Here is a 14,705-nt window from a genome sequence, read left to right on the forward strand (position 1 = left end):
AAAGGATCAGAAGAAAAGAAATGTGGCTAAAGAACAATTTGGCAATATGCATTAAGAACCTTCAAAATGAGAAATATCCTGAAATCTAGTAATTCTACTTTAAGAAATTTTTCTTGAAGAGGTAACTAGCTATGTATGCAAAGATGTATAAACAAAGGAACTTACAGTAGTACAATTTGTAACAGCAAATGCCATGAAAATCACGCAAATGTTTAGAAGAAACCGTTAACTGCGATGTATTAATAAAATACAATATCATGAAGTTATTAATAATCATGGTATTGAAAAATAAAGACTCAGAAATGCTAACTATATAATGTTAACTAAAAAATAAGTAATGACATATGCAAGATCGTAAGTTTATAAAAGAACAATAAAAATGGAAAAAAAATACTGATTAGCAGTATTTTAACAACAATGAGAAAAGAAGCGATAAAAATTTAATTTTCTGTATTTTTCAAAAATTGTTTTACATTGAGTTTTTATAAAAGTGAAAACACAATTAAGATGATAATGGATGGTTTTTTTAAGTCTCTCCCACCAGCCTGTAAGTACTATGTCCACTTATATCCCTACTTCTTTCTAGCACAGAGGTTTATGCTTTGTGAATCAATGAATGGAATTTACAGTGATTATTCACCCTAATTTCTCAAGTGTTTCATGCCAAATAAAGGTATTCTGGGCTTACCTCATCTGAATTACTTTACTTCCTTCATTTCATCTTCCTAACAGGTCCTGAGCTTTATTCTTTATCTGAAAAGTTTATTACTTCCTTTTTTCCATTCAATGCCTATACCCTGGCCAATGTTTTATCACCTTCCCTTCTAATCTATCCTACAGAGCTCTGCCTGAGTTATGGAATTTAAGTGGGCATTGTTCAAGTTGCCTCTTGATTCTACTGGTCAAAACCTGAGATGGTTCCCTAGTGGCAAAGAAAAAAGTGACATTCTTAGTATTGGACTCTTTGTGTTGAATTCCCAAGTCTAGTTCAGCCCCTGCCCTGCAAAGGAGTCCTCTGGGTCTCAGCCTGGCCCAGCCTCCTGTCCAATGCCCAGCTGGGCATTCAGGCTGTTCTCAGCAGTGACAGGAAACTCACTATCTCACAGGAAAGCTCTTTCTTTATATCAACAGTTGAAATTTGTGGATTGCTCTTGCTTTCACTGTATCATGTCTGACTTCCTGTAAGTGCCACACGCGGTTCTTTGTGGTGACCTGTATCAAATAAGACTATTTCCTCTACCATATCATGGCTCTTCAAATACCTGAAAGCAGAAATCTCCCTAGGCTCTTCCCGAAAACTTCTTTTTTGCAGGGTAACATATCTATTATACTCAATGCTTTCTCAAAATTTGATTTTTATACCTTCAAGTCAAACTGGTATTAATTTCAACATGCTTTCCAACACACAGCAGTGCACAGAGACTTCAGCAAGTGGAAACAAGAGGGGAAGTGTCTACAGGAAATACATGTCCATAATTAGTACTATTACGTGATATCATAGCATATGATATCCAGACAACATTTTCTTTAAAAAGCTTTTCTCTCGACTCTGGACTCTGGGAAACAAACTGAGGATTACAGAATGGTAGGGGATGGGGGTGTGGGGTAACCAGGTGATGGGTATTAAGGAGGGCATGTGATGTGATGAACACTGGGTGTTATACACAACTAATGAATCTCTGAACACTACATCAAAAACTAATGATGTACTATATGTTGGCTAACTGAAAAATAATAAATAAATAAATAGATAGATAGATAGATAGATAGATAAAAGCTTTTTCTCTTGCACATATCTATTTGATGTAAGAGGAGCTCCTAAGCAAAGAGCTATGTACATTTCTGAGTGTTGCCATTTGATTCTGCTACACATTATGCTTAGTCTAGGTAGATTGCCTATAAAATTTTGTTTTTAGTCATTAAACAGAATAATCAAACATAACATACTAAATAGCTTTTAAAAGACAAGAACCTTTAGCTTGGAATTTAGTAAGTGTTGGAAAATTACAACTATGGATAAGGACTTTTACCATTCTCTTTTATTACTAAACAGAAAGTCCAAAGATATTTTGAAAAACATTTTAATACAAATTTGTAGATAGATTCCCTCTATCATTTCTCTTCCTTGTCATATATTTTTTGGGAGTTCAAAATGCAAATATCAATAAATATTTATTGAAAATCAAGTGTGTCAAGAGATTATGGTGTGAGGTCAAACAGGAATACCTATTAGCCTAAGATGTAATCCTCAAAAATTCACAACTAATTGTTGAGGCAAAGCATAAGGACATGCGGAATTAAATTACAATGCCGGAGTTAAAATTATAATAAATCTCAAATGGCTAGAAATGTGGTTAGAGAGAAATGATAATTCCAAATGAAAAGAATATATCGAAGGAATCAAAAGAGGCTGGAAATTAATGTACATTTATGGTGAGCAAATTTTTAAGAAGCTTAAAATCCATGTAAGATTATGGTTAGAAAATCAAAAAAAGCCGGAAACCCCTGAATAACTATCATAATAAGCAAACCGACCATGAATAGCAGTGGAAAATGAGGTTATAAATGAGGTTATATAATGAGGATGAAGAAAGATTATGCATATCCCAATACTGGAGGAAGAACTCCAAACCTTATTCTTCAGACAACAGAGACTCACAAAAGTTCTGAGCAGAAAAATGATACGATTTGTGTGCACAAAAAGGTGAATGGAGGAATCTGTGCTGTATACATTCAATGAACTAGAGCTATATATTATCAGCATGGATAAATCTTAAAAACATACAGATCAAAAAAAGCAAATCACAGAAGAGTACAAATAGTATAACTCCTTTCCTATGAAGTAAAAACATGCAAAGCAATGCTATGTATTACTGTAACATATACACACAAACAATAAAAGTATTAAAAGGGGCTTGTGAATAATATGAACCAAACTCAAGACAGTAGTTACTTTGGGGTTGGGGAGCAACAAGAGAGAACACAAAGGAGATTTAAATATGTAGGTGGTATTTTTTTAAGGCCAGTATACAAGGTTTCCCTCTTGGTATACATGGGTTTGTATACAAGGGTTCCCTCTTCTGCTCTTTATACCTTTGCAGTGATGATAGAAATGGAGTTCAGTAGGGGAGAGAAGGGAACTGAGAGTTGCCTGGGTATCTGGAATGTTATTAAGACAATAAAAGCTCAAGATGATAAAAGTTTAAAGTAAGGAGTAGTGATGAGCTTGGCATGAAAGGGATGGTTGTACAATTTACTAAGAAAAAATAAATACAAGATTGTGCCTGATAGCATGTGAAGGGTATAGAAAAAAACCTTTCTCAGGAGAGCAGAGTATACACATCTCTTCCCCACTCCTTGCTCAGTGACATACTACTGATAGCCTGAAATCAGTCACTTTAGGAGTATTTACACCACAAAAATCAGAGAAAGCTACAAATCCAGGCTCTTTTCTTGTTTTTGATTTTGAGAATCAGCTTACCAGCACACTACTGTTTATAACCCATTTAACTGGAATTGAAGAAACAAAAGAAAATCAGTAGGTAAGACATGAAGAACAAAGCTGGGGGCGCCTGGGTGGCTCAGCCATTAAGTGTCTGCCTTTGGCTCAGGTCTTGATCCCAGGGTCCTGGGATTGAGCCCTGAATGGGGCTCCCTGCTCCGCTGGGAGCCTGCTTCTCCCTCTCACACTCCCCTCCCTTGCTTGTGTTCCCTCTCTCGCTGTCTCTGTCAAATAAATAAATAAAATCTTAAAAAAAAAAAAAAAAAAAGAACAACAACAACAACAAAGCTGTTCCTTGTTTCTTACATTTCTAGCCTAGATGAAAGGCTAACGAAGTCTTTGGTCTTCTATCTTAACTAACAATTGTTTTCATAAATAAGAGACTATTTTATGAAAATATTTTATAATACTGAGCCATTGAGAAAATCTACATCCAATTTTCCTTTTAATGTCAGTGGTGAGGTTACATGCACTAAGTTGTTGGTGTCACATTCCTAAGGAGACAACAGCACAGCAGGGAAAAGAAAAGTGAGTTATTTTCAAATAGAAGTGACTTACCCAGTGTCTCCCATTATGCAACCAGACCATGTGTCCTCACATTTACACTCACCTAAAAGAGAATGAACACGCATTCCTTTTTACAAAGTGAAAACAGGTGCATTAGGAGTAGTCTATTTTTAAAAGTATATCTTCACTTTATTCTTTAAATACCTTTTAAAAAGTAATACCTGCTTTCTAATTTTCCTTATAGTTGAAGTTTTGCATGCAATGCATAATAACAAAAATCTACTTTGACCATATCAAGATTCTATAAATTTTACTAAAATAAAATCTTGATATTTTAACAAGTGGCCTTATTTTTAAAGCATTCACTAAAATGCTTTAAAATGGTTTAACAATCTAATACCAATGAAATAGTGTCACTGTACGACTCTGGTTTCACAGTCCTTATGGGAATGCTTACAATTTCTTGTCCAGTTTTTAAAACTCTGCACCAGAGCTGCTGGTAGAAGGCTGTATAGTATATTGGGTAAGCAGAAAGGCTTAAAATACCTGGATTCAAAACCTGGACTTGCCACTTAATATATGAGTAATCTTGGAAACATTACCCTTTTAACATCTGGTCACCTTATTCTGTAAATTGGGGCTGATAATGAGTATTTTGTAGGATTATCTTGAGGATTAAATGAGTATCTGGATGTAGATTATACTGGCATTCAGTTATCTGTCTTATAATGGGCTCGTCATACATGGTAGTAGTTATTATTAATATAAACAATCATTTATATTTGTTATTAAAATAATAAGATAAATATGATTCTAATCAACTTAAGCGAAATACATGATGTTTGACTATTCCTGGTGAATTAACTTTATCTACTTGGGAAAATATATTCTTCCTAGATGCTAGTCCTAGCATAGTTTACCAGGTCTGTATTTTACTGAGCCCTTTAGCAGGCAAATTCTCCTCTGTGGTCATACTAAGAGATGTTTTAAATAAACCATAATAAAACAGTACACCTTGAACCTACATGCCTAGGATTCTCCACTAGACCATTTAAAAATACCAAACTGAGCTTATTTTGTCCTTTTTTTAGGTTAAATTCAACAAGGAATTTATCATCACATAGCTTTAAATGTTTATTACACATGGAAAAATTTTCACCTGCAGGACAAACATTACCTTGTATCATTTCTGAAGAAAATACTGTTTGCCCCAGCTGTTTATCTTATACTATCACCCAAACTCTTTTGATCAAGCAATTGAATTTAAAATCTCATTTTCCAAAATATTTATAGAAGATCTATTTTAAGTACAACTAAACCACAGCGGTGAACTTACCACTTGCTAACTTTCTTTTGTCTGAGATAATACCAATATTATGGGCTAATGACTGGGCGAGTGTAACTGCCATCAAATCAGTTTTCCCAAACTGAAAGACAAGAGCAAAAAGAAAATACATGTAAACGGGAATTATTTTTTATTTAAAATGGGCCAGAGAAAAATGTCACAATATAATTGGAAACAAGTAATTTCTAAGCATCTAAATTAGCAGAGGTTAAACATACAGTAGCTAAAGCTGAATGATGAAGCATTTGGGAAAAAAAAGTTGTAAGAAATAAACCCATGTTTGATTCAATCTCATAGGGAAGACTAGAAGCCAGAGAATCACCACCTTCTGGTTTAGAAACTTAAATCTAATTCTGAATCCAAATTTCACTAGTGACATTTCTGAAAAACTTAATACTTGTATATACTTAAGTCAGTCTTTTAGATAATAATAAATGTGTAAATTATTTGGAACTTGTTCATTTTTGTGTGTCTACTTGCATGCCCCAAATTTCCCCAAATTAAATAGAATGTGGCTTTAGAAAATAAATGGTATGAACAACAGGAAGTGGTAATGATCTGTGGGCAAAAGAAACCTGAGACCTAAAGATATTTTTTTCAATATGTAGATTCAAGTATTTTTCCTTTAGATCACTTCCATGAGACTTAGTGCCTTAGGGGTAAAAGGAACTCTTTGGGAAACACAGTCTATTTTTTTCTCCAAAAATTTGCAGAATTTTGAAGAAGGAAGAAAATTTCCAATTGCGTTGTTAGGTAGTAAGCCAATGCTTCAGGAATTATTCGATTCTCCAGGAAATCAGCCAAAGTAATAGATAGGACCTTATTATCAATAAAAATAGAAGTAAAGATTTTATCTACATAATCTTTAAATAGCTAAATTCGGAGATTATTCTAAGTAGAACATGAAAAGAATTATCAAATATTATCTTCCATTATTTTCCTGTTCTCTGTCCTCCAATCATTTAAAGCAACTATTGGTTGTGAATAAAACAACCTAACATCTAGAGAATATGGAATATGAGAAATTATCTCTTAAATATTAGGAAAACATTTTCAGCCATCATACCACTTTGTATTGTACAGATGTTCACACCTACTTCATTCACGCCTCCTCCTTTCAGCAACGAGCAAATCCCACCAATATAAGCTGCCCCGCTCCGGCTACTCTCAAATTGACTTCCCCTTTTAGAAAAGGAAACGAGAAATGCTTACTGTTCAGAGTTCCAAGTATCACTGCACCTCTCATTATTAATTTACCACACTTACTTTCTCAATGCAAATACATTCCTATACTGTATATTCCTGAGGTAAGAAAGGAATGTGAATACTGTTTACACATAACTGAAGAAAGAGTTTCTGGGGAATGTTTCCCCACATAAGCAATAATACCTTCAACAGAACTATACCTGTTTTTAAAAAATCACCAACATGGTAGCCACCGACAGAGATACAAAAATCACTTGTGTGGTATTTCTGACCAAAATGCCTAACTTGAATCTCTTAATGGGAAAACATCAGACATACCCACAATGAGAAATATTCTTTAAAATAACCGACCTACACTCTTCAAAAATGTTAAGACCAAAATAAGCAAAAAAAGGCTGAGGAAATCTCCCAAATTCAAGGAGACTAAAGAGACAGGACAATTCAATGTGACGCATGGCCCTGCATTGGGTCCTGAGAGGATAGGGAATTAGCTATCAAAAACATTACTCAGATAATTGGAGAAACTTGAATATAGACGATGGATTACTTCAAAGTATTGTGCCTCTGTTAAATTTTCTAGTTTTAATAATTTTCTATGGTGATATAAGAGAATGTCTTTATCTTTAGGGAATATACATGTATTTAGTATTGAAGGCCCAGTAAGTGAGTATCTCCAACTTGCTCTCAAATGGCTCAGGAAAAAAAATTGATAAATGGATGAAAGGAAAAAAGGAAGGGAAGGAGGGACAAAGGGAAGAAGGAAAGAGGAAAGAAAATCAGAATAATGGGGCAAAATATAAATAATTATTGAATCTGGGTTAAGAGTATATATTTCCTTGTAGTATTTCTGCAACTTTTCTATAAATTTGAAATTGTGTAAAATGTAAAAGTTACGTAAAAATCTCTTTTTACTTCCTCTTATATCTTCCTTCAACAGATCTTACTTTACATGATAGGTTTTTTAAATGCTATAATATATAGTCTGCTGTTATATCAAATACACATTTTACCCCCAAAAAACACTTCAAAGTTAGAAAAAAAAAATAAAAATAAACTCCAGAAATACTAAGGTCTCAACTTAGAACCAAAGCAAAGGTAACATTAACATTTAAAATATAGAAACTTTAAAGGATTAATCTCTCAAGAATATTCTTTATGAGTATTAACAGTACTTTTACTCAATAAATGCTCTGATTAAATCTCTTGAAAATTAAATAAAAATATATATGCCATAAAAAAATAACTCAAAACTAAACCTCTTACGCTTTCATGACAACTTCAAACAATCTATACTTTAAAACTTCTTTCAGATGTATCTGCCATGTCAAACCCTAACTGCATTATACAGGAGAAAGGATACATCTCAGTCACAAGTAATAGAGCATTCAAGGGGGAACTGAGAAAAGTAATGAATCATAAGTTACGTACGAAAAAAGGTGAACTGCATCACTCTTCTCTTTGATAAAATCCCTCCTGTATTTCATAAACTCACGTAGGGTGATCAATGGATTTTCAGATATGGCGAACTTGTTGTCAGCCGCCCAGGTTTCCATGGCAACCAATACTATCCTTGTCTTCAGTTGGTCTTTATATATCTGGTATATTAAGAAAAGGAACACACCAGCTATACGTGTGGTAAAATCAAATGATTTATGAACAGGACTACAAAGCTCCTTTAATGAAAACTCTTGAGTTTTAGTTAAATGTAAAAAACTCCATTATCTTTATGGGAGATAATTATTTTTCTAATTCACATGCATTTTCCTTGAGTAATAGAGAGTCAAACTTTACAACTAATACCCAAAGAACAGAGCACTAGCTAGAAACAAAAGATCAATTTTTGACAAATATTTGCACCCTTTTTCAAGGATCTCTGTGAGTTTCTTTTATGGCATTCTTGGGTTTCGCAAGTGAAGAATGGAACAATGAAGACTCCCCTAAGATACAATTTCTATGTAAGCTGACTGGCCCCAGTTAAACTCATAGAGGAGGTACCCACATTGCCTTGTCAAGAAAAGATTCAGAAAATAAATACAGTAGGATTACTAGTGCATCATTCCCACAGAACCAGGCACTCCTGAAAAGAGCACAACCGCCTCTACTGTTTCTCCAATGTTGGAAGTACACCATGAATATCTTTGTTAAGGACTAAGATTCAATTTTTTATTTTTCAATGTGAAAAATATAAGGAGAAATTTCAAGCATAAATCCATGGGTAACTCTGACCACCTCCTTTTATCATCTTCCCAGCCAGAGATAAAAATCAATAAAGTCCACTGCCAGGTTACTAGGGACTTACGGGACACCTTGGCTGGTGCTCAATTCAGAGTACCAAAAATGTAAGAACCATATCATCCATTCTGTTAGCAATCAAGAGACGAAACTCCTCTATGGGAATGTTGAATCGAGTTGATACTTACTAAATCCGCCATGTTCACCACAGATTTCGCATATGTATTGGTATGTACAACTGAAAGCCGATGTTTTTTAAACTGAAAACAAAACAAAATAAAGCAAAAGTGAAGGGCTTCTAGAGTCATCAGCAAATAATCACCTCAGCAGAGAAAACATAGTGTAATTGAAATATCTCTATGGCTTTCTGTAAAAAAATTGTGTTGAGAACTAGTTCTTTACATGCTGTGTAGTCTGAGGCAAGGCTCTTAAGAATTTGAGGCCTCAGTTTACTCAACTGTGAGATGAAGTAAAAAATACTATTCCATCCATTTCACAAGTTTATTTTTAACACAGGATTGTTATTCAGAATAAGAAAATGTACAAAATCTGTCTATGAATTGCAAGACATACAAATATAAGTAGGGTGGATAGCCAGAAAAAGTGTACATAAAACTGCTATGAGTATAAAAACTTACAAGTTCTACAAGACTTAATCAGTAAGGAGAAGAACACCCTACGATAAGAGTCACAAAGAGGTAGCTTGAAGGCTAGATGTGGATGACATATACCTTTTGTTTGGCCTCAAAAGTGTTTTAAAAATCACAAAATATCATGTAAAACCTGATTTCTGGCTCTCCTTAAAATTAGAATCCCTGCATGGTGATAACTAGCAAGTACTGAGAGGCAATGACTCCCATTAGAAAAGCCATGAATCTTTTCTTTTGCCACAGGCCTCACCTCTCCCTATTGTTTCACATCTGGCTTACTTCATTTGTGCTACCTGCCTACAGATCTCTATAGACATCTGAATGTGTGCTATCCTAAAAAGTCAAAATATATGTTCTTACAACTTATTTTGATCATGTAAAAATCTCAGGAAACAGTAACATTCACTGAGTTCAATGAGGTTAGGAAGATAAAACTTAATTCTAGCCTGAACAAAGAAGAAGAACTCAATCTGGCTATTATTATTATTATTGTTGTTGTTATTATTACTAGCAACAATAACAGATGATCACTATTTGTTTAATCATATGCAAACAAATGACACATTTTCCCTCAAATCATTCAAAGTAAATTAAAATACACTTATCCCTGAAATTAAGTAAAATTCAGCAATGTGCCTCACTGAACATGTTTAGTTTAAAACTGTGGTTACATAGCGCCATTAGCATTATAACTCACTGCTGGGCTGTAAATGTAAGCTACTGCCTGCAACATGCCCGTGAGTAGAATATACACACTCTGTGTCAAAATAAATGACTCAGCAAGAAGGAAGGTTTGCGAGACTCCAATCCAAAAATTTTCGCTGCTTGCCTATATGAGCATTTCCATATGGTTTGCTACATAGCTAGCCAGAAATTGAAAAAATGCTTTTCTTTTATTAGGATAAAATGGTACACTGCAAACTAAAGTGTCACATTGCTGGTGCCTCACTGATTTCTTCAATATGCAAATATTCATTAAGCAAATCCAAAGGGCTGACTAATTATAAGTCAAAGAAATATTTCTGGACTCTCACAAAATACTCCTAGTTATTTCCACCTAACAATGTTTCCAATTTAGAAGTTGTTACTGGCTAACAATACATTTGGCTACAAAAATAATCTTTTTCAAGTTACAATTTTCTGGGTTTTTTGTTTCTTCTAAACATATTTCTGTACCCACCAGTTTTACCCCTCAGCACAGACAAATTCAAACAACAAAAAATTCAGCAAATCCTACCATGAGATGATCGTTGACAATCATCAGCTCAATATATTTGGTCTCCTCCTCTACGTTACGAGGATGTCGACGAAGCTGCAATATGGTAAAGGAAATAGCACCTAAATAAGCCCTCTGAACTTGGCTGTGGAAAACTAAAAAATGTATTACACATTATGTTGTATATTATATTGTACCCTTTCTCCAAACACTTCTGATTTCAGCCCCTGGCAACCACTTTACTACTGTGTTGTGAGTTGGACTTTATTGTTGTTGTTGTTGTTCCACATATAAGTGATACCTTGCAGTATTTATCTTTTTTGTCTGGCTTATTTCATTTAGTATAATGTCTTCCAGGTTCATCTATATTATATATATATGTGTGTGTGTGTGTGTGTATATATATATATATATACACACACACACATATATATATATACATATATATATGTATATATATAATTTGTGACATATATATATACATATACACACACACACACATATGTACATACACACACATATATACATACACACTCACACACATTTTCTTGATCCAGTCATTCATTTGATAGATACCAACATTGATAACACTGTATTATATAACTGAAATTTGCTGACAGAACTTAAACGTTTTCACTAAGAAAAAAAAAGTAAATATGTGAGGTGATTGATATATTAATTAACCCAATGGGAGGGGTTCCTTTCACTATATATATATATATATATATATATATATATATATATATATATATAAAATCATCCCGTTGTATACTTCAAGTACCTTACAATTTTGTCAATTATACTTCAATAAGGCTGAAAAAGTGTTTTTAATTTTAAAAAACTAAAACATATGAGAGAAATAAACATTTCTGCTTTTGTTCCTTCAGATTTTTTTTCATTTTTGTCAATTTTACTCAGTGTTTGAACAGGTAATAAATTCATATGATTCAAAGATTAAAGAACTATGAAAAGTTTTAGGATCAAAGTCGTTCTTTCACTTCTGTTCCCCATCTACCTAGTTGCTAACCTTTCCCCCTCACAATGGGTATAGCACAGTTACTGGTTTCTTCTGGAAATATTTATGCATGTAAAACCAAATAAAACATATATTTAGTACTTTCATTTACTTCACTAGCTTTTGCATCAGGCTATTTCCATTTACCAGTACATCTTGGAGATTGTAACACATGACGTGCATTCTTTCTGGGTTAATTTAAGCTTCTGAGGATCTCTGAGAGGATACGGGGGGGGGGTGTCCGATGGACACTTTTATTCTATAATCTCCAAATCTGGGATTGAGAATGCCCTTTCTTCCTGTGGTACAGCTCAAGGGATCCCCCAAATGATATAAGAGCTTTGTTCAGATAGCTTTGAGAGCTTCCAGGCAGTTCTGGGTTATTTATTACAGCTACGTTATATCTACCTGTTCAACAACGAATTTTCTCCACCTTCAAAATCATGATCAGTGGATGCTCCTGGCAGGAGATACTAAGGCAGCCATATGCCTCGGTTTCCTGCAGTTTCTCTACAACACAGTCCTTAATAAGATCTGTAAAATTGACTTTTTCCATTATGCCATGCTTTGATATACACTTTCTCAGTAAATCGTTATATTCATTTGCCCAATGGCCATTTTTGTGATGAAGGTATGCAATCAAACCTAAATCAATATATGAACCTTTGCTTTGAAAGCTGAATCTAAAATAAACTAAAAAATCGCCAACGCATGGATTCTGATTCAGTGCTAATTGCATTCCCAAACTTTAAGACTTTTTTTTTTTAATTTGAATCCCTTATTACACCAAGTTGACAGGGAATAATAGACTATAAATCTCAGTTTGGAAACCAAGAAGTAATATAAACTTCATCCAGTGACATGAGTCTTTTTAAAAATGATGACGGAGGATGATAGTATCTGCTTTGTAATTGAGGAAGAGACCTGAATTTTACCAGTTCACACAGCAGACCTTCTAAGAAGACTCAACATTTTCTTAATGTCATATTGGTCTGCCATATTGGTCACACAGTTTTGTAGCACCTCACCTCTGTGGACCCACGGCTGTGTCAGAAAAAGAATCTAGTGTTTGCCTTCAAATGACTGGATGTCACAGATGTTTGTGAAGAACTTCAAGGAATGTGTCAAAAGTAAATTATTCTTACTCAGCCATCAAAAAAAATGAAATCTTGCCATTTGCAATGATGTGAATGGAACTAGAGGGTATTATGCTAAGTGAAACAAGTCAATCAGAGAAAGACAATTATCATACAATCTCACTCATTCATGGAATTTAAGAAACAAAACAGAGGAGCATAGGGGAAGAAAGGAAAAAATTAAACAAGACTAAATCAGAGAGGGAGACAAACCATAAGAGCCTCTTAATCATAGGAAACAAACTGAGGGTTGCTGGAGGAGAGGGAGGTGGGGGGGTTGGGGTAACTGGGTGACGGACATTAAGGAGGGAACATGATGTAATGAGCACTGGGTATTATATAAGACTGATAAATCAATGACCTCTACCTCTGAAACCAATAATACATTATGTCAATTAATTGAACTTAAATTTAAAAAAATAAAAATTTGAGAAAAAATTAAAGAATATTAATTTTATTTTTATTTTTAATTATTCTCCGATTTCATAATTCATGAAAATAAGCACTATTTCAAGTTAAATCTTGTTGGCAATCTTCATTTATTTAACTGGGCCTCAATATATATGCATAGTCACAAAATATATAAAGCTTGTGGTAGCAATTCATGGAACCCAAACCCTTCTGAGAGGCAGTATATAAAGCACATATGGTTTAAGCACTTCTGTGAGACCAGACTTTCTAGGTCAGAATCTGAACTCCACCACTGGGTAACTCACTATTATCCTGGGCACGGTTCTTAAGCTTCTTAACGCTTCAATGTCCTTAGCAGTAAAATGGGGATAATAATAATACCTTCCTCATAAGATTGTTATGAGGATTAAATGTGTTAATACAATTAAAATACTTAGAACACAGCCAGGCACACAGGTATCTCTGCCTCAATTAAAAAAAAAAAAAAGCAATTATTACTCACATTAGAAATGTGCCTATGAACTTATTTTATTTCATACTTACTAAACATATTTCAAACAGAAGATAACTGGTTTCTTACTAGAAATCTTAACTAGAGATCTATTTCTCTCATCCTGTGTTTTTTATGCCAAACACCATCCATAATACATTATATCTTAATTGTAATAACCAGAGTTCTGTTCTTTCTTTTCTGAGTATACTGGACACACCAGGTTACATTAGTGTCAGGTGTACAACCTAGTGATTCAATTTCTCCATACATTATGCTCACTGCAAGGGTAGCTGCCATCTGTTACCAGACAACACTATTTCAATATCACTGTTCCCTGTGCTGTGCCCTTTACCTCCACGACTTACTCATTCCCTGCCTGGAAGCCTGTGTCTCCCACTCTCCTTCACCCATGTTGCCCATCCCTCCATTCCCTTCCCTCTGGCAATCACCAGTTTGTTCTCTATATTTACACATCTGATTCTGCACTTATGTTTTAGACTCCACAATGAGAAAAACCAGATGGTATTCTGATGACTGGAGTCCTTACTCCACCTCAATCATTTCCCAGCTCTACACTTCTGGTCATTTCCACACATTTCGAAGACATCATTTTTGTTTTTTTCCTGTGAAAGGGGTTTCACAGTACCTACTTCATGTGGTGTAAAGCATGATACAAGGACTTATTATTTTTGCTAAGTCCAGGATCCACGGAACATTCATAAAGCTGACATCCTGAGTTTATATCCCAGACTCCAACGTAGCTCAAGTGTGACAATAGCATTTTGTGGCTTTAAAACCTGATGGATTCCCTCTGAAGGGGGTATCTTTACAAGTAGATTCCATGACGTGATACAACCCAGGCAAGAAAAGAAGCCTATGATAGGAAGAACCGGAGATGCCATAGCTGGGGCCACACTCCATCTGTCTGATGAACAACCATACGATCAACACGATCGTGAGTCCTTTTTGAGTCTATGAAACAACACGGCCTC

The 14,705-nt window shown here is 34.5% G+C and overlaps 1 protein-coding gene across 13 annotated transcripts in view; it reads right to left on the reverse strand.

Annotated features, from left to right (window-relative positions):
* The window catches only part of ADAM22 (ADAM metallopeptidase domain 22), a 214,977-nt gene that overhangs the window by 56,524 nt on the left and 143,748 nt on the right, over positions 1-14,705 (reverse strand). For all 13 annotated transcript variants that reach the window (XM_087861104.1, XM_087861105.1, XM_087861106.1 and 10 more), the window contains exons 9-14: positions 10,680-10,754; positions 8,981-9,052; positions 7,989-8,155; positions 6,452-6,536; positions 5,346-5,436; positions 4,061-4,112 (exon numbers count right to left, since the gene is read on the reverse strand). In XM_087861104.1, the coding sequence (XP_087717230.1) occupies positions 4,061-4,112; positions 5,346-5,436; positions 6,452-6,536; positions 7,989-8,155; positions 8,981-9,052; positions 10,680-10,754 (542 nt within the window). The remainder of the gene's footprint in view (positions 1-4,060; positions 4,113-5,345; positions 5,437-6,451; positions 6,537-7,988; positions 8,156-8,980; positions 9,053-10,679; positions 10,755-14,705) is intronic.

Source organism: Ursus americanus, chromosome 3, assembly GCF_024610735.1.
Source record: "Ursus americanus isolate L20-20 chromosome 3, mUrsAme1.1.p, whole genome shotgun sequence".
Classification (NCBI taxonomy): domain Eukaryota; kingdom Metazoa; phylum Chordata; class Mammalia; order Carnivora; family Ursidae; genus Ursus; species Ursus americanus.